The sequence below is a fragment of the Pristiophorus japonicus genome, chromosome 18 (genome assembly GCF_044704955.1).
Source record: "Pristiophorus japonicus isolate sPriJap1 chromosome 18, sPriJap1.hap1, whole genome shotgun sequence".
In the NCBI taxonomy this organism is placed as follows: domain Eukaryota; kingdom Metazoa; phylum Chordata; class Chondrichthyes; family Pristiophoridae; genus Pristiophorus; species Pristiophorus japonicus.
Genome location: NC_091994.1, coordinates 5648492 through 5673565, shown reverse-complemented (window position 1 = coordinate 5673565; position 25074 = coordinate 5648492). Strand labels below are relative to the sequence as shown.

At 52.4% G+C, this 25074-nt stretch overlaps 2 protein-coding genes across 2 annotated transcripts; both read left to right on the top strand.

Moving 5' to 3' along the window:
- Nucleotides 1-248: 248 nt before the first annotated feature.
- On the top strand, nucleotides 249-6332 carry LOC139229119 (protein S100-A1-like). Its single transcript, XM_070860779.1, has 2 exons — nucleotides 249-429; nucleotides 6064-6332. The coding sequence occupies exons 1-2, from the start codon at nucleotides 289-291 to the stop codon at nucleotides 6223-6225; spliced, it is 303 nt and encodes a 100-aa protein (XP_070716880.1). The 5' UTR covers nucleotides 249-288; the 3' UTR covers nucleotides 6226-6332.
- A 14633-nt stretch (nucleotides 6333-20965) lies between these two features.
- Nucleotides 20966-25036, top strand: LOC139229118 (protein S100-G-like). The gene is made up of 3 exons (XM_070860778.1): nucleotides 20966-21064; nucleotides 21821-21983; nucleotides 24854-25036. The coding sequence occupies exons 2-3, from the start codon at nucleotides 21831-21833 to the stop codon at nucleotides 24968-24970; spliced, it is 270 nt and encodes an 89-aa protein (XP_070716879.1). The 5' UTR covers nucleotides 20966-21064; nucleotides 21821-21830; the 3' UTR covers nucleotides 24971-25036.
- Nucleotides 25037-25074: the final 38 nt, after the last annotated feature.

Genomic DNA, 25074 nt, shown 5'->3' with positions numbered 1-25074 from the left:
ACTCTTTATTTCGATTTTAAGGAGCTTCTTGAGGGATGCAACCGATTGCAAAGTGTTTCAGTGGGGAATTGAACAGACTATGTTCCTGTGAATAATGTTAGACCTGGCTTCTGAGCTGGAGCTGGGAATCGGTGCTACTCCGGGACCTGCTTTTAGGGGCAATCTTGTATTGTGTGTGGCTGAGAAATGGTTGTGGTTTTGAAGTCTAATTTCTTCCTTTTCCCCCAAATTCTCTTTGCCCCAGTTCCCTCTCTCCTCACTCACAGCCAGGTCTCTGTCCACACCAACATGCTCTCTCAACTGGAAGGTGCCATGGATGCCATCATCAAAGTTTTCTACAATTACTCGGGGAAGGAGGGAGACAAGTATACTCTGACTAAGGCTGAGCTCAAGGACCTGCTGAGGGGGGAGCTGTCAGCGTTCCTGAAGGTAAATCATCATCATAGGCAGTCCCTCGGATCGAGGAAGACTTGCTTTCCATTTTTAACATGAGTCCTTGGGTGGCTGAACAGTCCAATACGAGAACCACAGTCCCTGTCGCAGGTGGGACAGATAGTCGTTGAGGGAAGGGGTGGGTGGGACAGATTTGCCGCACGCTCCTTCCGCTGCCTGCGCTTGATTTCTGCATGCTCGCGGCGATGAGATTCAAGGTGCTCAGTGCCCTTCCAGATGCTCTTCCTCCACTGGTCTTTGGCCAGGGACTCCCAGGTGTCGGTGGGGATGTTGCACTTTATCAGGGAGGCTTTGAGGGTGTCCTTGTAACGTTTCCTCTGCCCACCTTTGGCTCGTTTGCTGTGAAGGAGTTCCGAGTAGAGCGCTTGCTTTGGAAGCCTCGTGTCTGGCATGCGGACAATGTGGTCCGCCCAGCGGAGCTGATCGAGTGTGGTCAGTGCTTCAACAAAGTAGCAAGAAAGACTTGCATTTCTATAGCACGTTTCACGACCATCAAATGTCCCAAAGCGCTTTGCAGCCAACGAAGTACTTTGGGAGTGTGGTTGCTGCTGTAATTCAGGGAAGTGTGTGTATGTGAGGGGCTCAGTTTGTGTTGCACTGACCAAGTGTCTGCAAACTGGTTCAGTGAAGCCAGTGGAATGAATGGAGATGCGGTGAGCCCCTCCAGGTATGCGACTGCGGTGGGCACCCAGAGGTAGTCAGATCGAGGGCCGCAATCCCTACCGTCATATTTTGCGCTCAGAGATAATGTTCTGCGGCGAGTTCTTTTTTTTTTGAAATTCGTAGCCAATCGTTCCAATTCTTTGTCAAATCACAAACGCCAGAGGTCACCTTGGGCCCATTCAAGGATCACTCTGCGCCAATGCTCTTAGCCAAAAGGCCTAGAGCCACTGCACCGTTCCTGGAAGTACTGCAATACCAGGTTCGTGCCATGGAGGTGGATGGGTCAGGTCCCCCACACTGCGGCGAGTTCTTTTTTGTTGCTAGTTTCTGCCAGGTGTGCTGTGATTGGTGCAGAGCAGCCGAGAGCGACAGCGATTCAGTCTGTGCCGCGAGCTTTGGTACAGCGGGAGCAACCTGTTTACTTGGGGCAATATTAGAAGACAACAAATTCTCATTTCTGCAGCGCCTTTCATAACCTCACGACATCCCAAAGCGCTTCACAGCCAATTCATTACTTTTTGAAGCGTAGTCACTAGTGCAAAGTAGGAAACCTGGCTGACAATTTACGCACAACAAGCTCCCACAAACAGCAATGCGAAAGACGGCCCCTCGGACAGTGCGGCGCTCCCTCGGTCCTGCCCCTCGGACAGTGCGGCGCTCCCTCGGTCCTGCCCCTCGGACAGTGCGGCGCTCCCTCGGTACTCCCCCTCGGACAGTGCGGCGCTCCCTCCGTACTGCACTGCAAGTGTCAGCCTGTATTTCTATGCTCACGTCTCTGGAATGGGGCTCGAACCCACGACTTTGTGGCTCAGAGGAGACCCAAGCTGACATTTCCTGGCTGAGCATGCGATGACTGAGACAAAAGATATCTGCACCGATTGTAGAACAGAGTGGGATTAGACTGGGTGGGATATTATAGGGTGCGGGGAGTGAAGGGGAGAGTGGGATTAGACTGGGTGGGATATTAAAGGGTACGGGAAATGAGGGGGGAGAGTGGGATTAGACTGGGTGGGATATTAAAGCATATGGGGAATGAGGGGGAGAGTGGGATTAGAATGGGTGGGATATTAAAGGGTACGGGGAGTGAGGGGAGAGTGGGATTAGACTGGGTGGGATATTAAAGGGTACAGGAAGTGAGGGGGAGAGTGGGATTAGACTGGGTGGGATATTAAAGGGTACGGAAAGTGAGGGGGAGAATGGGATGGAAAGTGAGGGGGAGAATGGGATTAGACTGGGTGGGCTATTAAAGGGTATGGGGACCACACTTGGATCATTGTGGACAGTTCCGGTCTCCATATTATAAAACAGATATCGAGGCACTGGAGCCGGTGCAAACACTCAGAACTGCGAAGTTAGAACCATCAGGAATGGCTGAACGGGCTGGGGCTGAGTATCTTCTCTCTCGAAGGCCGAGGGGTGACCTGAGCGGGGTCTTCAAGATTATGAAGGGCTCGAGATCATCAGAGTCGCACCTTTCACTAAACGTCTGACTCATTGTTGCCAAGTTGACGTGGAAACGGTTTGCAAGTAGTTGTTCAAAGTAATTGTCTTGATTGTGTTTCCACATTGTCCCCACGGAAATGTCTCCCAGCAGCTGGAGAGAGGAAACTAACCCCATTAATCTGAGCTGGTTCATCCCAAGGGATCCTTTACACTGGGACTGGGAGGCCTGGCTGACCCTCTCGCCCTGCCTGACCCCGGTTAATGGGAGGGACGTGTCTGTCCTGCAAATCCCTCCAGTGACGGAAAAGCCGATCGGAGTGCCCGATGGCGATGTGAGGGGCTGAGGGTGGGGGTGTGAGGGGGGGGGGGGGGTGTGTGTGAGGGGCTGAGGGGGGGGGTGTGAGGGGGGGGTGTGAGGGGCTGAGGGGGGGGGTGTGAGGGGCTGAGTGAGGGTGTGAGGGGCTGAGAGGGTGAGGGTGGAGGTGTGGGGGGCTGAGGGTGGGGGTGTGGGGGGCTGAGGGGCTGAGGGTGGGGGTGGGGGTGTGGGGGGCTGTGGGGGGGGATGAGGGTGTGGGGGGCTGAGGGTGGGGGTGTGAGGGGCTGGGGGTGGGGGTGTGGGGGGCTGAGGGTGGGGGTGTGAGGGGCTGAGGGTGGGGGTGGGGTGAGGGGGTTGGGGTGGGGCGCTCAGTCCCGCCGAGAGCGGTGTCTGTGCACAGTGCCCAGAGCGAGAGCGGGGCGTGCCGGGGATGTGGTTGGGCTCAGCTCGGGTTGCGAGGGATTTACAGATAAAAACAACTCCAAAAATGTGAGATTAATTACTGGATGCGATTTTAATGAATGTTTGAGGTGACGAACTGTCTGGGAGGTGGATTTACGGATCATCAATGGAACCTTGCCAAATGCAGTCAGGAGGGGGAGGGAGACAGAGGTCGGGGCTGGGGGAAGAGAGGGGTGGGGGGGGGAAAGAGAGGTCGGGGAGGGGGGGGAGGGAAGAGAGGTCGGGGAGGGGGGGGAGGGAAGAGAGGTCGGGGAGGGGGGGAGGGAAGAGGAGGGGGGGAGGGAAGAGAGGGAGGGGAGGGGGGGGAGGGAAGAGAGGTCGGGGAGGGGAGGGGAGGGGAGGGGAGGGGGGGAAGAGGGGGAGGGGAGGGGGAGGGGGGGAAGAGGGGGAGGGGAGGGGAGGGGAGGGGAGGGGGGGAAGAGAGGGAGGGGAGGGGAGGGGGGGAAGAGAGGGAGGGGAGGGCAGGGGGAAGAGAGGTCGGGGAGGGGAGGGGGAAGAGGGGGAGGGGAGGGGGAAGAGGGGGAGGGGAGGGGGAAGAGGGGGAGGGGAGGGGGAAGAGGGGGAGGGGAGGGGGAAGAGGGGGAGGGGAGGGGGAAGAGGGGGAGGGGAGGGGGAAGAGGGGGAGGGGAGGGGGAAGAGGGGGAGGGGAGGGGGAAGAGGGGGAGGGGAGGGGGAAGAGGGGGAGGGGAGGGGGAAGAGGGGGAGGGGAGGGGGGGAAGAGGGGGAGGGGAGGGGGGGGAAGAGGGGGAGGGGAGGGGGGGGAAGAGGGGGAGGGGAGGGGGGGAAGAGGGGGAGGGGAGGGGGGGAAGAGGGGGAGGGGAGGGGGGGGAAGAGGGGGAGGGGAGGGGGGGGAAGAGGGGGAGGGGAGGGGGGGGAAGAGGGGGAGGGGAGGGGGGGGAAGAGAGGTCGGGGAGGGGGGGGAAGAGAGGTCGGGGAGGGGGGGGGAAGAGAGGTCGGGGAGGGGGGGGGAAGAGAGGTCGGGGAGGGGGGGGAAGAGAGGTCGGGGAGGGGGGGGGAAGAGAGGTCGGGGAGGGGGGGGAAGAGAGGTCGGGGAGGGGGGGGGAGAGGTCGGGGAGGGGGGGGGGAAGAGAGGTCGGGGAGGGGGGGGGGAAGAGAGGTCGGGGAGGGGGGGGGAAGAGAGGTCGGGGAGGGGGGGGGAAGAGAGGTCAGGGAGGGGGGGGAAGAGAGGTCGGGGGGGGGGGGAAGAGAGGTCGGGGGGGGGGGGGGGAAGAGAGGTCGGGGGGGGGGGAAGAGAGGTCGGGGGGGGGGGAAAGAGAGGTCGGGGGGGGGGGGAAAGAGAGGTCGGGGGGGGGGGAAAGAGAGGTCGGGGGGGGGGGAAAGAGAGGTCGGGGGGGGGGGAAGAGAGGTCGGGGGGGGGAAGAGAGGTCGGGGGGGGGAAGAGAGGTCGGGGGGGGGGAAAAGAGGTCGGGGGGGGGGGAAGAGAGGTCGGGGGGGGGGAAGAGAGGTCGGGGGGGGGGGAAAGAGAGGTCCGGGGGGGAAAGAGAGGTCGGGGGGGAAAGAGAGGTCGGGGGGGGAAGAGAGGTCGAGGGGGGGGAAAAGAAAGGTCGGGGGGGGGAAAAGAAAGGTCGGGGGGGGGAGAGAGGTCGGGGAGGGGGGTAAGTGGGAGGGGGGTAAGTGGGAGGGGGGTAAGTGGGAGGGGGGTAAGTGGGAGGGGGGTAAGTGGGAGGGGGGTAAGTGGGAGGGGGGTAAGTGGGAGGGGGGTAAGTGGGAGGGGGGAAGAGGGAGGGGGTGGGAAGAGGGAGGGGGTGGGAAGAGGGAGGGGGGGAAGGGGGGGGGAAGAGGGAGGGGGGGGAAGAGGGAGGGGGGGGAGAAGAGGGAGAGGTCGGGGAGGAGGGGGAAGAGGGAGAGGTCGGGGAGGGGGGGGGGAAGAGGGAGAGGTCGGGGAGGGGGGGGGGGAAGAGGGAGAGGTCGGGGCTGGGGGAAGGGCTAAACAATCTCAGCATTCATTACGGCTTGCTCCTCCAGGCACTCAGCCTATCTGTACGCAATTGCTGAGGGGTCAGCTGTGGCTCAGTGGGCAGCACTCTCGCCTCAGTCATAGAAGGTCGTAGGTTCAAATCCCACCCCATCACACTGAGCACAAAATCCAGGCCACCACTCCCAGTGCAGTACTGAGGGAGCGCTGCACTGTCGGAGGAGCAGTACTGAGGGAGCGCTGCACTGTCGGAGGAGCAGTACTGAGGGAGCGCCGCACTGTCGGAGGAGCAGTACTGAGGGAGCGCTGCACTGTCAGGAGTGCCATGTTTTGGATGAGACGCTGTGCCTAAGCCCCAACTGCCCTCTCGGGTGGACGTAGTATATCCTGACGAAGAGCAGAGGAGTGAGTTCTCCCTCGTGTCCTGGGGCCAATATTTATCCCTCAAGCAATATCACTAAAACAGATTATCTGGTCATTTTCACATTTGAGAGCTTGCTGTGCATAAATTGGCTGCCATGTTACCTACAACAGTAATACTTCATTGGCTGTCAAGCGCTTTGGGATGTCCTGAGGTTGTGAAAGGTGCTATAGAAATGCAAGTCTTTCGTTAACAATTTAATTTGAACAGGAAACAGCTGTGTGTGTGATTTCACCAAAGCAAGTCGCTAAATATTGCGGTCACTATAGGGAGCTTGGGCCACTGGATAGTCCACCTGTGGAGCGATTTCCCTCGGAGAGCAGGCAATTTACCCACTGTAGTTTTATTTAACCCTTTGTCTTCCTGCAGTATCAGAAGGATCCCAATGCCGTGGATAACATCATGAGAGACCTGGACATGAATTGTGATGGCCAGGTGGATTTCCAAGAGTTTATTCACTTGGTGACGGCTCTTACCATCGCCTGCAACGACTTCTTTGTCGAGCTTCTGAAAAAGCAGGGGAAGTTGTGAAGAGTAAAACTTTGGGCATGAACTGAACACGGGCATGGGGGTCGTTACCGTCAACTCTCAAACTCTGGGCACGGAGCCTGCAGCTTCAATAAAGATGGTGACCACACCGTGATGCCTGGTTTCTCTGATTTAATTCCTTATTTCACTATTTTCTAATCATTTGAAGTTCAACAGCAGCAACGTGCATTTATATAGCGCCTTTAATGTAATAAAACGTCCCAAGTCGCTTCACAGGAACTATTATCAGGCAAAATTTGACACCGAGCCACATAGGGAGATATTAGGACAGGTAACCAAAAGCTTGGTCAAAGAAGGAGGTTTTAAGGAGCATCTTAAAGGAGGATAAAGAAAGGCGGAGAGATTTAGGGAGGGAATTCCAGAGCTCAGGGCCCAGGCAGCTGAAGGCACGGCCGTCAACGGTGGAGCGATGGGAATCAGGGGATACGCAAGAGGCCAGAATTGGAGGAGTACAGAGGAGGTTACAGAGATAGGAGGAGTGTAGGGCTGGAGGGGGTTACAGAGATAGGGAAGGGTGTAGGGGCTGCAGGAGGTTACAGAGATAGGGAAGGGTGTAGGGGCTGCAGGAAGTTACAGAGATAGGGAGGGGTGTAGGTGCTGGAGGAGGTTACATAGATAGGGAGGAGTGTAGGGGCTGGAGGAGGTTAGAGATAGGGAGGGGTGGAGGGGCTGGAGGAGGTTACAGAGCTAGGGAGGGGTGAGGGGCTGGAGGTGGTTACAGAGATAGGGAGGGGTGTAGGGGCTGGAGGAAGTTACAGAGATAGGGAGGGGTGATTGGGTTGGAGCAGGTTACCGAGATAGGGAGGGGTGTAGGGGCTACAGGAGGTTACAGAGAAAGGGAGGGGTGTAGGGGCTGCAGGAGGTTGCAGAGATAGGGAGGGGTGTCGGGGCTGGAGGGGGTCACAGAGATAGGGAGGGGTGTAGGGCTGGAGGAGGTTACAGAGATAGGGAGGGGCCACAGGGGGTTACAGAGATAGGGAGGGGTGTAGGGATCCAGAGGAGGTTACAGAGATAGGGAGGGGTGTAGGGGCCAGAGGAGGTTACAGAGATAGGGAGGGGTGTAGGAGGTTATAAAGATAGGGAGGGGTGTAGGGACTGGAGGGGGCTATAGAGATAGGGAGGGGTGTAGGAGGTTTCAGAGCTAGGGAGGGGTGTAGGGGCCGGAGGAGGTTATGGAGATAGGGAGGGTTGTAGGGCTGGGGGAGGTTAGAGAGATAGGAAGGGGTGCAGGGGCTGGAGAGGGTTTCAGAGATGTGTAGGGGCTGGATGGGGTTACAGAGCTAGGGAGGGGTGTAGGGACTGGAGGGGGTTACAGATATTGGAGGGGGTTACAGATATTGGAGGAGGTTACAGATATTGGGAGATGTGTAGGGGCTGGAGGGGGTTACAGAGATAGGGAGGGGTGTAGGGACTGGAGGGGGTTACAGAGATAGGGAGCGGCTGGAGGGGTTACAGAGATAGGGAGGGGTGTAGGGGCTGGAGGAGGTTACAGAGATAGGGAGGGGTGTAGGGTCTGGAGGGGGTTACAGAGATAGGGAGGGTGTAGGGACAGGAGGGGGTTACAGAGATGTGTAGGGGCTAGATGGGGTTACAGAGCTAGGGAGGGGTGTAGGGTCTGGAGTGGGTTACAGAGATAGGGAGAGGTGTAGGGACTGGAGGGGGTTACAGAGATAGGGAGCGGCTGTCGGGGTTACAGAGATAGGGAGGGGTGTAGGGGCTGGAGGAGGTTACAGAGATAGGGAGGGGTGTAGGGTCTGGAGGGGGTTACAGAGATAGGGAGGGTGTAGGGACAGGAGGGGGTTACAGAGATGTGTAGGGGCTAGATGGGGTTACAGAGCTAGGGAGGGGTGTAGGGTCTGAAGTGGGTTACAGAGATAGGGAGAGGTGTAGGGACTGGAAGGGGTTACAGAGATAGGGAGGGGTGTAGGGAATGGAGGGGGTTACAGAGATAGGGAGGGGCTGGAGGGGGTTACAGAGATAGGGAGGGGTGTAGGGACTGGAGGGGATTACAGAGATAGGGAGGGGTGTAGGGATTGGAGCGGATTACAGAGATAGGGAGGGGTGTAGGGACTGGAGGGTGTTACAGAGATAGGGAGGGGTGTAGGGACTGGAGGGGTGTAGGGATTGGAGGGGATTACAGAGATAGGGAGGGGTGTAGGGACTGGAGGGGGTTAGAGATAGGGAGGGATGTAGGGACAGGAGTGGGTTAGAGATAGGGAGGAATGTAGGGCTACGGGAGGTTACAGAGATTGGGAGGGATGTAGGGGCTGGAGAAGTTTACAGAGATGTGTAGGGGCTGGATGGGGTTACAGAGCTAGGGAGGGGTGTAGGGACTGGTGTGGGTTACAGAGATCGGGAGGGGCTAGAGGGGGTTACAGAGATCGGGAGGGGGTTACACAGATAGGGAGGGGCTGGAGAGGGTTACAGAGATAGGGAGGGGTGTAGGGACTGGAGGGGGTTACAGAAATCGAGGGGTGTAGGGGCTGGAGGGGGTTACAGAGATAGGGAGGGGTGTAGGGCTGGGGGAGGTTACAGAGATAGGGAGGGGTGTAGGGGCTGGAGAAGGTTACAGAGATGTATAGGGGCTGGATGGGGTTACAGAGCTAGGGAGGGGTGTAGCGACTGGAGGGGGTTACAGAAATAGGGAGGGGTGTACGGACTGGAGGGGGTTACAGAGATAGGGAGGGGTGTAGGGATTGGAGGGGTTACAAGAATAGGGAGGGGTGTAGGGGCTGGAGGCGGTTACAGAGATAGGGAGGGGTGTCGGGCTGGGGGAGGTTACAGAGATAGTGAGGGGTGTAGGGGCTGGAGGGGGTTACAGAGATAGGGAGGGGCTGGAGGGGGTTACAGAGATAGGGAGGGGTGTAGGGATTGGAGCGGGTTACAGAGATAGAGAGGGGTGTAGGGACTGGAGGGGGTTACAGAGATAGGGAGGGGTGTCGGGACTGGAGGGGGTTAGAGAGATAGGGAGGGGTGTAGGGGCTGGAGGCGGTTACAGAGATAGGGAGGGGTGTAGGGCTGGGGGAGGTTACAGAGATAGTGAGGGGTGTAGGGGCTGGAGGGGGTTACAGAGATAGGGAGGGGTGTAGGGATTGGAGCGGGTTACAGAGATAGAGAGGGGTGTAGGGGCTAGAGGGGGTTACAGAGATAGGGAGGGGTGTAGGGCTAGAGGGGGTTACAGAGATGTGTAGGGGTTGGATGGGGTTACAGAGCGAGGAAGGGGTGTAGGGGCTGGAGGGGGTTACAGAGATAGGGAGGGGTGTGGGGACTGGAGAGGGTTACAGAGATAGGGAGGGGTGTAGGGACTGGAGGGGGTTACAGAGATAGGGAGGGGTGTAGGGCTGGAGGAGGTTACAGAGAAAGGGAGGGGTGTAGGGACTGGAGGGGGTTAGAGAGATAGGGAGGCGTGTAGGGGCTAGAGGGGGTTACAGAGATGTGTAGGGGCTGGATGGGGTTACAGAGCGAGGAAGGGGTGTAGGGGCTGGAGGGGGTTACAGAGATAGGGAGGGGTGTGGGGACTGGAGAGGGTTACAGAGATAGGGAGGGGTGTAGGGACTGGAGGGGGTTACAGAGATAGGGAGGGGTGTAGGGCTGGAGGAGGTTACAGAGAAAGGGAGGGGTGTAGGGACTGGAGGGGGTTACAGAGATAGGGAGGGGTGTAGGGACTGGAGGGGGTTACAGAGATAGGGAGGGGTGTAGGGGCCTGAGGCGGTTACAGAGATAGGGAGGGGTGTAGGGGCTGGAGGAGGTTACAGAGATCGGGAGGGATGTCGGGGCTGGGGGAAGTTACAGAGATAGGGAGGGGTGTCGGGGCTGGAGGGGGTTACAGAGATAGGGAGGGGTGTAGGGGCTGGAGGCGGTTACAGAGAAAGGGACGGGTGTCGGGGCTGGAGGCGGTTACAGAGATCGGGAGGGATGTCGGGGCTGGGGGAAGTTACAGAGATAGGGAGGGGTGTAGGGGCTGGAGGCGGTTACAGAGATAGAGACGGGTGTAGGGGCTGGAGGCGGTTACAGAGAAAGGGACGGGTGTAGGAGCTGGATGGGGTTACAGAGCGAGGAAGGGGTGTAGGGGCTGGAGGCGGTTACAGAGATAGAGACGGGTGTAGGGGTTGGAGGGGGTTACAGAGATAGGGAGGGGTGTAGGGGCTGGAGGCGGTTACAGAGATAGGGAGGGTTGTAGGGCTGGGGGAGGTTACAGAGATAGTGAGGGGTGTAGGGGCTGGAGGCGGTTACAGAGATAGGGAGGTACGTGGCAGTGGAAGGTTGAGTTCCCCATGAATACGGGAATGTGCCTGGTGAGGTACAGCCCCCTGCCCTGCCTGCTGAACGCACCAATCACGGGCCTTGTGGAAGGTTCGGTTTTGTGGCAAGTTGAGTCTGTCCCAGATTGCCTGAGAAACCCTTTTCAGGCAACATGCCAGCCGCCTGTGGCACGAACTCATAGGCCCAAGCACTCAGGGAGCGCCCGATATTTGGCAAGTAATTATAGGGACAGACTGTGATTCAGTGATGTGTTTCTCTTTCAAACCCTGCGGGACTGAGCCTGCCCAGATCAAAAAGTAGCAGCTCGTCACACTGAACCTCGCACTAAAGAAACAGATCTCACCTTCTCCACATTCAGCGAGTCCAAATTAAAAGGCCTCTGAGGTGACAACGGGTCCTGCACAACATACATCAAGGGATGAGGGAACCAAATGTAATATATCCAAGTTTGCTGATGATACAAAGCTCGGTGGGATTGTAAGTTGTGAGGAGGTTGCAAAGAGGCTTCAAGGGGATATAGACGGCTCAGTGAGTGGGCAAGAACTTGGCAAATGGAATATAATGTGGAGAAATGTGAAGTTATCCACTTGTGTAGGAAAAATAGAAAAGCAGAGTATTTTTTAAATGGTGAGAGATTGGGAAATGTTGGTGTTCAGAGGGACCTGGGGGTCCTTGTACACCAATCACTGAAAGTTAACCTGCAGGTACAGCAAGCAATTAAGAAAGCAAATGGTATGTTGGCTTTTATTACAAGATGATTTGAGTATAAGTGTAAAGACGTCTTACTGCAATTATACAGGGCCCTGGTGAGACCACACCTGGAGTATTGTGTGCAATTTTGGTCTCCTTACCCAAGGAAGGATATACTTGCCATCGAGGGAGTACAACGAAGGTTCACCAGACTGATTCCTGGGATGGGAGGATTAGAAAAATAGAAACATAGAAAATAGGTGCAGGAGTAGGCCATTCGGCCCTTCGAGCCTGCACCACCATTCGATAAGATCATGGCTGATCATTCCCTCAATACCCCTTTCCTGCTTTCTCTCCATACCCCTTGATCCCCTTAGCTGTAAGGGCCATATCTAACTCCTTCTTGAATATATCCAATGAACTGGCATCAATAACTCTCTGCGGCAGAGAATTCCACAGGTTAACAACTCTCTGAGTGAAGAAGTTTCTCCTCATCTCAGTCCTAAATGGCCTGCCCCTTATCCTAAAATTGTGTCCCCTGGTTCTGGACATCCCCAACATCGGGAACAATCTACCCACATCTAACCTGTCCCGTCAGAATCTTGTATGTTTCTATGAGATCCCCTCTCATCCTTCTAAACTCCAATGTATAAAGGCCCAGATGATCCAGTCTCTCCTCATATGTCAGTCCGGCCATCTCGGGAATCAGTCTGGTGAACCTTCACTGCACTCCCTCAATAGCAAGAACGTCCTTCCTCAGATTAGGAGATCAAAATTGAACAGAACATTCCAGGTGAGGCCTCACCAAGGCCCTATACAACTGCAGTAAGACCTCCCTGCTCCTATACTCAAATCCCCTAGCTATGAAGGCCAACATACCATTTGCCTTCTTTACCGCCTGCTGTACCTGCTTGCCAACTTTCAATGACTGGTGAACCATGACACCCAGGTCTCGTTGCACCTTCCCTTTTCCTAATCTGTCACCGTTCAGATAATATTCTGTCCGTGTTTTTGCCCCCAAAGTGGATAACCTCACATTTATCACATCTGCCATGCATTTGCCCACTCACCTAACCTGTCTAAGTCACCCTGCAGCCTCTTAGCGCCCCCTCACAGCTCCCACCGCCATCCAGTTTAGTGTCATCTGCAAACTTGGAGATATTACTTCAATTCCTTCATCCAAATCATTGATGTATATTGTAAAGAGTTAGGGTCCCAGCACTGAGCGCTGCGGCACTCCACTAGTCACTGTCTGCCATTCTGAAAAGGACCCGTTTATCCCGACTCTCTGCTTCCTGTCTGCCAACCAGTTCTCTATTCACGTCAGTACATTACCCCCAATACCATGTGCTTTGATTTTGCACACCAATCTCTTGTGTGGGACCTTGTCAAAAGCCTTTTGAAAGTCCAAATACACCACATCCACTGGTTCTCCCTTGTCCACTCTACTAGTTACATCTTCAAAAAATTCCAGAAGATTTGTCAAGCATGATTTCACCTTTATAAATCCATGCTGACTTGGACCGATCCTGTCACTGCTTTCCAAATGCGCTGCTAGTAAATCCTTAATAATTGATTCCAACATTTTCCCCATCACTGATGCCAGGCTAACCGGTCTATCAATAGCCGCTTTCTCTTTCCCTCCCTTTTTAAAAAGTGGAGTTACATTAGCTACCCTCCAGTCCATAGAAACTGATCCCGAGTCGATAAATTGTTGGAAAATGATCACCAATGCATCCACTATTTCTAAGGCCACTTCCTTAAGTACTCTGGGATGCAGACTATCAGGCCCCGGGGATTTATTGGCCTTCAATCCCATCAATTTCCCTAACACAATTTCCCACCTAATAAGGATATCCTTCAGTTCCTCCTTCTCACTAGACCCTCGGTCCCCTAGTACTTTCGGAAGGTTATTTGTGTCTTCCTTCGTGAAGACAGAACCAAAGTATTTATTCAACTGATCTGCCATTTTTTTGTTCCCCATTATAAATTCACCTGAATCTGACTGCAAGGGACCTACGTTTGTCTTCACTAATCTTTTTCGCTTCACCTATCTATAGAAGCTTTTGCAGTCAGTTTTTATGTTCCCGGCAAGCTTATTCTCGTACTCTTATTTTCCCCCTCTTAATTAAACCCTTTGTCTTCCTCTGCTGAATTCTAAATTTCTCCCAGTCCTCAGGTTTGCTGCTTTTTCTGGCCAATTTATATGCCTCTTCCTTGGATTTAACACTATCCTTAATTTCTCTTGTTAGCCACGGTTGAGCCACCTTCCCCGTTTTATTTTTATTCCAGACAGGGGTGTACAATTGCTGAAGTTCATCCATGTGATCTTTAAATGTTTGCCATTGCCTATCCACCGTCAACCCTTTAAGTATCATTTGCCAGTCTATTCTAGCCAATTCACGCCTCAAACCATCGAAGTTACCTTTCCTTAAGTTCAGAATCCTAGTTTCTGAATTAACTGTGTCACTCTCCATCCTAATAAAGAATTCTACCATGTTATGGTCACTCTTCCCCAAGGGGTCTCGCACAACAAGATTGCTAATTAGTCCTTTCTCATTACACATCACCCAGTCTAGGATGGCCAGCTCCCTGGTTGGTTCCTTGACATATTGGTCTAGAAAACCATCCCTAATACACTCCAGGAAATCCTCCTCCACCGCATTGCTACCAGATTGGTTAGCCCAATCAATATGTAGATTAAAGTTGCCAATGATAATTGCTGTACCTTTATTGCATGCATCCGTTATTTCTTGTTTGATGCTGTCCCCAACCTTACTACTACTGTTTGGTGGTCTGTATACAACTCCCACTAGCAGTTTCTGCCCTTTGGTATTCCGCAGCTCCACCCATACCAATTCCACATCATCCAGGCTAATGTCCCTCCTTACTATTGCGTTAATTTCCTCTTTAACCAGCAATGCCACCCCACCTCCTTTTCCTTTCTGTCTATCCTTCCTGAATGTTGAATACCTCTGGATGTTGAGTTCCCAGCCTTGGTCACCCTGGAGCCATGTCTCCGTGATGCCAATTACATCATACCCGTTAACTGCTACCTGTGCAGTTAATTCGTCCACCTTATTCCGAATACTCCTCGCATTGAGGCACAGAGCCTTCAGGCTTGTCTTTCTAACACACGTTGCGCCTTTTGAATTTTGCTGTAATGTGGCCCTTTTTGCTTTTTGCCTCAGGTTTCTCTGCCCTCCACTTTTACTTTTCTTCTTTGTATCTTTTGCTTCTGCCCCCATTCTACTTCCCTCTGTCTCCCTGCATAGGTTCCATCCCTCTGCCATATTAGTTTAACTCCTTCCCAACAGCACTAGCAAACACTCCCCCTAGGACATTGGTTCCGGTCCTGCCCAGGTGCAGACCGTCCGGTTTGTACTGGTCCCACCTCCCCCAGAACCGGTTCCAATGTCCCAGGAATTTGAATCCCTCCCTGCTGCACCACTCCTCAAGCCACGTATTCATCCGAGCTACCCTGCGATTCCTACTCTGACTAGCACGTGGCACTGGTAGCAATCCTGAGATTACAACTTTTGAGGTCCTACTTTTTAATTTAGCTCCTAGCTCCCCAAATTCGTCTTGTAGGACCTCATCCCTTTTTTTTAAACCTATGTCGTTGGTACCTATATGCACCACGACAACTGGCTGTTCACCCTCCCTTTTCAGAATACCCTGCACCCGCTCCGAGACATCCTTGACCCTTGCACCAGCGAGGCAACATACCATCCTGGAGTCTCGGTTGTGGCCGCAGAAACGTCTATCTATTCCCCTTACAATTGAATCCCCCATCACTATAGCTCTCCCACTCTTTTTCTTGCCCTCCTGTGCAGCAGAGCTACCCACGGTGCCATGTACTTGGCTGCTGCTGCCCTCCTCTGGTGAGTCATCCCCCTCATTAGTACCCAAAGCGGTGTATCTGTTTTGCAGGGGGATGACCGCAGGGGACCCCTGCACTACCTTCCTTGCACTGCTCTTCCTGTTGGTCATCCATTCCCTATCTGGCTGTGTACCCTTTTCCTGCGGTAAGACCAACTCACGAAACGTGCTATTCATGTCATTCTCAGCATCGTGCATGCTCCAGAGTGAATCCACTCGCAGCTCCAGTGCCACAATGCGGTCAGTCAGGAGCTGCAGCCGGTTACACTTCCCGCACACGTAGTCGTCGGGGATACCGGAAGCGTCCCCGACTTCCCACATAGTACAGGAGGAGCATAACACGTGTCTGAGCTCTCCTGCCATGCCTTAACCTCTAGATAAACTTAATTTGGCAACAAGGCTAAAAGGTTACTTACTGATATAGAAAAGAAAAAGAAAAATAATTTACCAATCACTTACCCCCTTGGCTGTGACTTCACCTTTCGATTTCTTTCTACTTTTTTGCCTTCTCTCCCAGCTGCAGCTGCACCAACTGGGCCTTAATAGGCTTCCGATGCTGCCCTGGACTCCCGCCTCACCAACTAGGAGGAGGGATTGAGCAGACTGGGCCGATATTCTCTAGAGTTTAGAAGGATGAGAGGTGATCTCATTGAAACATACAAAATTCTTACAGGACTTGACAGGGTAGATGCAGGGAGGATGTTTCCCCTGGGCTGGGGAGTCTAGAACCAGGGGTCAGTCTCTGAATAAGGGGTCGACTGAGATGAGGAGAAACTTCTTCACTCAGAGGGTGGTGAATCTTTGGAATTCTCTGCCCCAGAGGGCTGTGGAGGCTCAGTCTTTGAGTATATTCAAGGCTGAGATCGATAGATTTTTTGGATATTGAGGGAATCGAGGGATTTGGGGACAGTGCAGGAAAGTGGAGTAGAGGTAGATGATCAGCCTTGATCTTATTGAATGGCGGAGCAGGCTCGAGGGGCCGAATGGCCTACTCCTGCTCCTAATTCTTATGTTCTTATGTGGTGTATTTGGACTTTCAAAAGGCTTTTGACAAGGTCCCACACAGGAGATTGGTGTGCAAAATCAAAGCACATGGTATTGGGGTAATATATGGACGTGGATAGAGAACTGGTTGGCAGACTGGAAGCAAAGAATAAATGGGTCCTTTTCAGAATGGCAGACAGTGATTAGTGGGGTACCGCAAGGTTCAGTGCTCGGACCCCAGCTAGTTACAATATACATTGATGATTTGGATGAAGGAATTGAATATAATATCTTCAAGTTTGCAGATGGCACTAAGCTGGGTGGCAGTGTGAGCTGTGAGGAGGATGCTAAGAGGCTGCAGGGGGACTTGGACAGGTTAGGTGAGTGGGCAAATGCATGGCAGATGCAGTATAATGTGGATAAATGTGAGGTTATCCACTTTGGCGGCAAAAATAGGAAGGCAGAATATTATTTGTTTAGCAAAAGGGGAGGTGCAACGAGACCTGGGTGTCATGATACATCAGCCATTGAAGGTAGGCATACAGGTACAGCAGGCGGTAAAGAAAGCAAATGGCATGCTGGCCTTCATAGCGAGAGGATTTGAGTATAGGAGCAGGGAGGTCTTATTGCAGTTGTACAGGGCCTTGGTGAGACCACACCTCGAGTATTGTGCGCAGTTTTGGTCTCCTAATCTGAGGAAGGACATTCTTGCTATTGAGGGAGTGCAGCGAAGGTTCACCAGACTGATTCCCGGGATGGCAGGACTGACATATGAAGAAAGACTGGATCGACTAGGCTTATATTCACTGGAATTTAGAAGAATGAGAGGGGATCTCATAGAAACATATAAAATTCTGACGGGATTGGACAGGTTAGATGCAGGAAGAATGTTCCCAATGTTGGGGAAGTCCAGAACCAGGGGTCACAGTCTAAGGATAAGGGGTAAGCCATTTAGGACCGAGATTAGGAGAAACTTCTTCACCCAGAGAGTGGTGAACCTGTGGAATTCTCTACCACAGAAAGTTGTTGAGGCCAATTCACTAAATATATTCAAAAAGGAGTTAGATGTCGTCCTTACTACTCGGGGGATCAAGGGATATGGAGAGAAAGCAGGAATGGGGTACTGAAATTGCATGATCAGCCATGATCTTATTGAATGGCGGTGCAGGCTCGAAGGGCCGAATGGCCTGCTCCTGCACCTATTTTCTATGTTTCTATGACCTTATGTTCAGAGAGCACATAAACAAGGAAGTTACGCTAAACCTGTATAAAACACGGGTTAGGCCCAGCTGGAGGATTGTGTCCAATTCTGGGCCCCGCACTTTAGGAAGGATGTGAAGGCTTTGGAGAGGATGCGGAGGGGATTGACCAGAATGGTCCCAGGGATGAGGGACTGCAGTTATGTGCAGAGACTGGAGAAGCTGGGGTTGTTCTCCTTCAAGGGGAGGTTCAATAGAGGTTCAAAATCATGAGGAACTTTGAGAGAGTAAATAAGGAGAGACTGTTCCCGGGGCAGGAGGGTCGGTAACCAGAGGGACACAGATTGACGATAATCGGCAAAAGAACCCGAGGGGGAGATGAGGAGAATGTTTTTACGCAGCGAGTTGTTGTGATCGGGAACGCGCTGCCTGAAAGGGCGGTGGGAGCAGATTCAATAGTGACTTTTAAAAGGGAATTTGATAAATACTCGACGGGGAAACATTTACCGGGCTGTGGGGAAAGGGCAGGGTGAGTGGGACTGATTGGATCGCTCTGTCACAGAGCCGGCACAGGCTCGATAGGCCCAATAGCCTCCAGTGCTGTGAGATTCGATGTCTGTAAGCTAACTGGGGAATGTTTGAGGGGTTGTGCGGAGATGGTGAGCTGTACATACACGGAGACGCCCTGCCCACAGGCTGCAGCTTCTGGGAATGTTCCAAACATAGCGATTATACCTGAGAAAAGCAAACAAGCAGGAGCCTGTTGACAAACTGGCGGATTCCAGATTCCTGCCCCGGAAACCTCAGTTGTTGCTCAAGGTCTGCTGGCAGGATCTTGGTGGCTGAGCCAAGAGAGTGAAATGTAGACGTGGAATGGAGGAGCCACGTGTCGCTCAGCGCCCGAATACTTCGCTGCTTTCTGGGCCTGAACCCTTACACGCCAGAAAAGACAACCTGATGGAGGGTTCTGAGATTATGAAAGGGCTCGATAGGATAGACGTCGAGAAGATGTTTCCACTTGTGGAGGAATTCAAAACTAGGGACCCAGCAATATAAGATAGTCACTAATAAATCCAACCGGGAATTCAGGAGAAACGCCTTTACCCAGAGAGCGGTGAGAATGTGGAACTCGCTGCCACAGGGAGTGGTTGAGGTGAATAGTATCGATGCATTTAAGGGGAAGTTGGATTGACACGAGGGAGAAAGGGTTAGAAGGATTACAAAGTGCTGCAGTACAGCGGGACCTGGGGGTACTTGTGCATGAAACAGAAAAGGATAGCATGCAGGTACAGCAAGTGATCAGGAAGGCCAATGGAATTTTGGCCTTTATTGCAAAAGGGATGGATTATAAAAGCAGGGAAGTCTTGCTACAGTTTTGGTGAGGCTACACCTGGAATACTGCGTACAGTTTTGATTTCCATATTTACGAAAGGATATACTTGCTTTGGAGGCAGTTCAGAGAAGGTTCACTAGGTTGATTCCGGAGATGAGGGGGTTGACCTATGAGGAAAGGTTGAGTAGGCTGGGCCTCTACTCATTGGAATTCAGAAGAATGAGAGGTGATCTTATCAAAATGTATAAAATTATGAGGGGGCTTGACAAGGTGGATGCAGAGAGGATGTTTCCACTGATTGGGGAGACTAGAACTAGAGAGCATGATCTTAGAATAAGGGGCCGCCCATTTAAAACTGAGATGAGGAGAAATTTCTTCTCTCAAAGGATTGTAAATCTGTGGAATTCGCTGCCTGAGAGAGCAGTGGAAGCTGGGACATTGAATACATTTAAGACAGAAATAGATAGTTTCTTAAACGATAAGGGGATAAGGGGAGCGGGCGGGGAAGTGGAGCTGAGTCCATGATCAGATCAGCCATGATCTTATTGAATGGCGGAGCAGGCTCGAGGGGCCGTATGGCCGACTCCTGCTCCTATTTCTTATGTTCTTATGATATGCTGATGGGGGGGGATATGGAGAGGGGAGGGAGGAGGCTGGTGTGGTGCATAAACACGGCACGGAGCGGTGGGGCCCAATGGCCTGCACATTGAGTGTAAATGCGGGAGGAACACCTGAGGTCGTGTGTATTGCTGAGTCCCAAGCACACAGACTGACAGGAGTGAGGGGCCTCACCCACAACACGCTCGGAGACACCGACTCTGCCTCTCCCTCCAGCCAACAGGCATCCTCGGGAAAAGCTCAGTGCCTCGGGGTACCTGGGACTGAGGGGCAAGGAGCAGCAAACTGGGGAGCAACAACTCCATCGCAAGGCACGGCACAGGCACACACAGATCCCACGGCATTTCACCACGGGGTCACGGAGCATGTTCTCACTCAAAGGGCAGCGGAAATCTGGAACAGCTCGGAGAGGGGGAGGGCGGGCGAGAGAGGGGGAGGGCGGGTGCGACAGAGCGGGAGTGAGTATGAGAGAGAGAGCGTGAAGGAGAGACTGCCCAGTGACCCCTGGGTTAGAGAAAGGGGAAATCAGCCAGGGTTCCTGCTCCTGATCACTGCCCAATAGGGAGTGGTCTGTGGTGGTGAAATTCTCTGTGGAACAGTCACTTACTGATCAGAAACATGAATCTTATCAGAATAAATGAGTTTAATTCGGTGCATTTCTCCAAAGTTGCGACATTACTGCCAATGAAACAGCACACCTGCATGACTCACCTGATTGGTTGACATTTTATTTGTTAATTTGTCTGTTCTCGTCTTCCTTTAATAAGGGAGGACTCGGCTTTAAGTTCTATTTAAAACAGTTGTACACCTGGCCTGACAATATCATGAAACGAACCTCGCTGCTTAGTTCTCTTCTGGCAAATATTTGTCTCCAACTCTGTGTATAGAATAATCCCAGAACAATAGATCTTTACACAAGGCCCATTCACAGCTTTACACCAAGCATGACCACACCTGGCAAGTACTTGGAACTGAACCAACCTGACACTGAGTATCGGCAGCAAACTCAGTCTCCATCCCAGCTCCCCACCACCCATCCTGGGGACCAGAGGTGCACTGAAGCTCTGGGGCCTGAGCACCAGGCTGAGAAAGGCTAGCCCCCTCCCGGGACACACATTCTGCTGGGGAATTATCACCCAATGGGGAACTGAGCAGTAAGTTAGCAGGGGTGGACATTGACGTGGTCAGTATAGAGAGGTCATTCTGGAGGGAGTGGGGATTGAACGTGAGTAGTTGGGAATGAAGGATATAGGGGGGGGTGGGGAGAGGGGGAGGAGGTGGGCCCTGGGAGGGGGGGGGGGGGGGAGAGGGGAGAGAAGGTGGGCCCTGGGGGGGGGGGAAGGGAGGAGGTGGGCCCTGGGGGGGGGGGGGGGGAAGGTGGTGGGCCCCAGGGGGGGGGGGTGGAAGGAGGTGGGCCCTGGGGGGGGGGGGGGAAGGAGGTGGGCCCGGGGGGGGGGGGGGGGAGGAGGTGGCCCCTGGGGGGGGGGAAGGAGGTGGGCCCCGGGGGGAGAAGGTGGGGGGGAGGAGGTGGGCCCCGGGGTGGAGAAGGTGGGGCACTGACCCTGTAGTCAGGGAGTTGAGGTGTTGGATGAGCCCACGGGTGGGCACGGTGATGTACGGTATCTGGGGTGGTGTCGGTGAGACTTGCTCAATGACGACCTGTGACTCACAGATGAACAATTCCATCCTACTGGAAACAGGCTCCGATGTAATGATTACGTCGTGGATTTGGGATGAACAAACCAATCTCTTGCACAATACGGTGATTGACAGGAGGTGGGAGGTGAAATAACTGGATATATGTCAGCTCACAGCTGCTGCTTTCATTGCTCAACATCTTCAACACCCGTCGGTAAGTACAGCACCAGGCTCACACTCCAACAGGAGCAGGGACTGGGAGCAGGGACTAGAAGTGGGGGCTAGGGCTGCTGGAGGTGTTAGGGTCGCAGAGGGCCGGGCATCCATGAGTGGACTAACTTTTTCTTTTCCTCGGTTATGAACTATTATAAATGAAATAATTTATCTCCGGCCCCGAGATTGAGCCACTGTCTGAAACACCTGTGCTGCGGTTGTTCAGATAGCTTATCTCTCTCTCTCTCTCTGTCTGTCTCAACCTCTCCCCCCAACCCCCTTACTCTCTCCCTCGCTCACTCTCTGTCTATGATTCTGAGGGGGCTGGACAGGGGAGATGTAGAGGATGTTTCCCCTTGTGGAGAAATCTCGAACTAGGGGCCATAGTCTCAGAATAAGGGGTCGCCCATTTAAAACAGATATGAGGAATTTCTTCTCTGAGGGTTGTGAATCTGTGGAATTCTCTGCCCCTGTGGAGGCTGGGTCATTGAATATATTTAAGGTGGCGATAGACAGATTTTTGAGTGATAAGGGAGTCAAGATTTATGGGGATCGAGCGGGCAGGGAAGTGGAGTTGAGGCCAAGATCAGATCAGCCATGATCTTATTGAATGGCGGAGCTTGCCCTCTCTTCCTCCGTCTCTCTCTCTCTTTCTCTCTCTCTGTCTGTCTGTCTGTCTGTCTGCTTGCCTGTGCTGGGGGGGTGTGGTTTGAGGTGCCAAGTGTTCTCTGTGCTGTTCATTTCCCCCCCCCCACAGATCTCTCACCATGGCCTATCAACGATCACAAGTGCTCGAGGCTCTGCAGGATCTGCTGGACGTGTTTAAACAAGCAGCTGGGAGTAAAGACCAAGACACCAACACCCTCAACCAGGAGGAACTCAAACAGCTGATCCAGAGCCAGCTTCCGTTCTTGATCACTGTAAGCGTGGCGCAGGGCCGTGGCCAGGGGCGGGACCGTGATAGGGTCGGGGCCGTGGTGCGGGACCGTGATAGGGGCGGGGCCGTGGTAGGGGCGGGGCAGTGGCGCGGAGTCCGTCTCCTTCATCAGAGTAATAGAAATTTACAGCATGGAGGCCATTCGGCCCATCGACTCTGCGCCGACCGACCAAGAGCTATCCGGCCCGATCCCACTTTCCAGCTCTCGGTCCGTAAGCCCTGTAGGTTACCACACTTCAGGTGCACATCCAAGTACTTTTTAAATGCGGTGAGGCTTTCTGCCTCTACCACCCTTTCAGGCCGTGAGTTTCAGACCCCCACCACCCTCTGGGTGAAGAAATTGCCCCCCAATTCCTTCCTAAACCTACCAATTACTTTCTAAACCTACCAATTACTTTAAATCTATGCCCCCTGGTTGTTGACCCGTCTGCTAGAGAAGTAGGTCCTTCCTATCCACTCTATCTAGGCTCCTCGTAATTTTATACACCTCAATAAGGTCTCCCCTCAGCCTCCTCTGTTCCAAAGAAAACCAACCCAACCTACACAAGAACATAAGAAATAGGAGCAGGAGTAGGCTACATGGCCCCTCGAGCCTGCTCTGCCAGTTAATACGATCATGGCTGATCCGATCATGGACTCAGCTCCACTTCCCTACCCGCTCCCCATAACCCCTTATCGGTTAAGAAACTGTCTATCTTTGTCTTAAATTTATTCAATGTCCCAGCTTCCACAGCTCTCTGAGGCAGCGAATTCCACAGATTTACAACCCTCAGAGAAGAAAATCCTCCTCATCTGAGTTTTAAATGGGCAGCCCCTTATTCTAAGATTATGCCCCCTAGTTCTAGTCTCCCATGTCAGTGGAAATATCCTCTCTGCATCCAACTTGTCAAGCCCCCTCATAATCTTATATGTTCATGATCTTATTGATCCAATCTTTCCTCATCGCTAAAATTCTCCAGTCCAGGCAATATCCTCGTAAATCTCCTCTGTACCCTCTCCAGTGCAATCACATCTTTCCTGTAATGTGGTGACCAGAACTGCATGCAGTACTCTAGCTGTGGCAGAACTAGCATTTTATACAGTTTAAGCATAACTTCCCTGCTCTTGTATTCTATGCCTCGGCTAATAAAGGAAAGCATTCCGTATGTCTTCTTTACCACCTCATCTATCTGGTCTGCTACCTTCAGGAATCTGTGGACACACACTCCAAGGTCCCTCTGTTCCTCCATACCTCAATATCCTCCTCATTTATTATGTATTCCCTTGCCTTGTTGCCCCTCCCCAAATGCATTACCTCACAATTTTCTCGGATTGAATTCCATTTGCCACTTTTCTGCCCAACTGACCAGTTCATCGATATCTTCCTGCAGTCTTTAGCTTTCCTCATCACTGTCAACCACACGGCCAATTGTATCATCTGCAAATTTCTTCATCATGCCCCCTACATTTAAGTCTAAATCATTGATATATACAACAAAAAGGGACCCAGCACTGAGCCCTGAAACCTTCCAGTCGCACAAACACCCATCAACATTACCCTTTGCTTCCTGCCACTGAGCTTATTTTGGATCCAATTTGCCCCTCTCCCTTCAGATCCGATGGGCTTTTAACTTTTTAAGATCAGACTACCATGTGGGACCCTGTCAAAAACCTTGCTAAAATCCATGTAAACGACATCAAATGCACTGCTCTTATCGACTCTCCTTGTTACCTTCCCAAAGAGCTCAATCAAATTAGTCAGACATGACCTTCCCTTAACAAATCCATGCTGACTGTCCTTGATTAATCCGTGTCTTTCTAAATGAAGGTTTATACTGTCGCTCAGAATTGATTCCAGTAATTTGCCCACCACCGAAGTTAAACTAACTTGCCTGTAACTACTCGGTTTATGCCATCCTCCCTTTTTGAATAATGGTACAATGTTAGCAGTTCTCCAATCATCTGGCACCACTCCTGTAGCCTGGGAGGATTGGAAAGTGATGGTCAGAGCCTCCGCAATTTCCTCCCTTGCTTCTTTTAATAGCCTCAGATATATGTCATCTGGTCCTGGCGATTTATCTACTTTCAAAGATGCTAAACCTCTTAATACTTCCTCTCTTGCTATGTTTATCCCGTCCAGTATTTCACTTTTCCTCCTGATCTTCAACATTGGCATCGTCCCTCTCTTTTGTGAAGAAAGTCGCAAAGTATTCATTAAGTATCTAACCCACATCCTCCGCCTCCACACATAGATCACCATTTGGTCCCTATTCTTTCCTTAGTAATCCTCTTGCTCTTTATGTAATTGTAAAACACCTTTGGGTTTTCTTTGATTCTACTTGACAGTACTTTTTCATGCCTTCTTTTTGCTTTCCTAATTTCCTTCTTTACACCCCTACACTTGCGATACTCTTCCAGGCTTTTTGCAATATTGAGCTCTTGGTATCTGATCTAATCTTCCCTTTTTTGCCTTACTGCATACACCTCGTCATCCAGGGGGCTCTAAATTTGGCAGTTCTACCCTTTTTCTTTGTGGGGACATGTTTACCCTGAACTCCAAATATCTCCCTCTTGAATGCCCCCCACTGCTCTGGCACTGATTTACCTTCAAGTAGCTGCTTCCAGTTTACTTTTGCTAAATCACTTCTCAGCCTAGGAAAATTGGCCTTCCCACAATTTAGAACCCTTACTACTGTTTTATTTGTCCTGATCCATAATTATGTTAAAACGAACTGAATTATGATCACTAGCACAAAAATGCTCTCCCACTGATACTCCTTCCAGCTGGTCAGCTTCATTCCCTAAAACTAAATCCAGAACTGCCCTCCCTTCTTGTTGGACGTATTGACTAAAAAAAAATCTCTTTCTCCACAGGCTAAGTTTGAAGGCTGCTTTGACGATTTCTTCAAGTGCATGGAATGTGAAAAAGGCAGTAATGTTGATTTTAGAGAGTTCATGTGCCTGTTAGCGACGATTGTGATGTGCCAATAACTACAGTAGCCCAGAGTGTGAGGCCAAATGTAGCGTGCGATGGAATAAAATGGTTTCTGAAGATGATGCTGTTTCTGCATTTCTTGTGTGTGATTGAGAGCGAG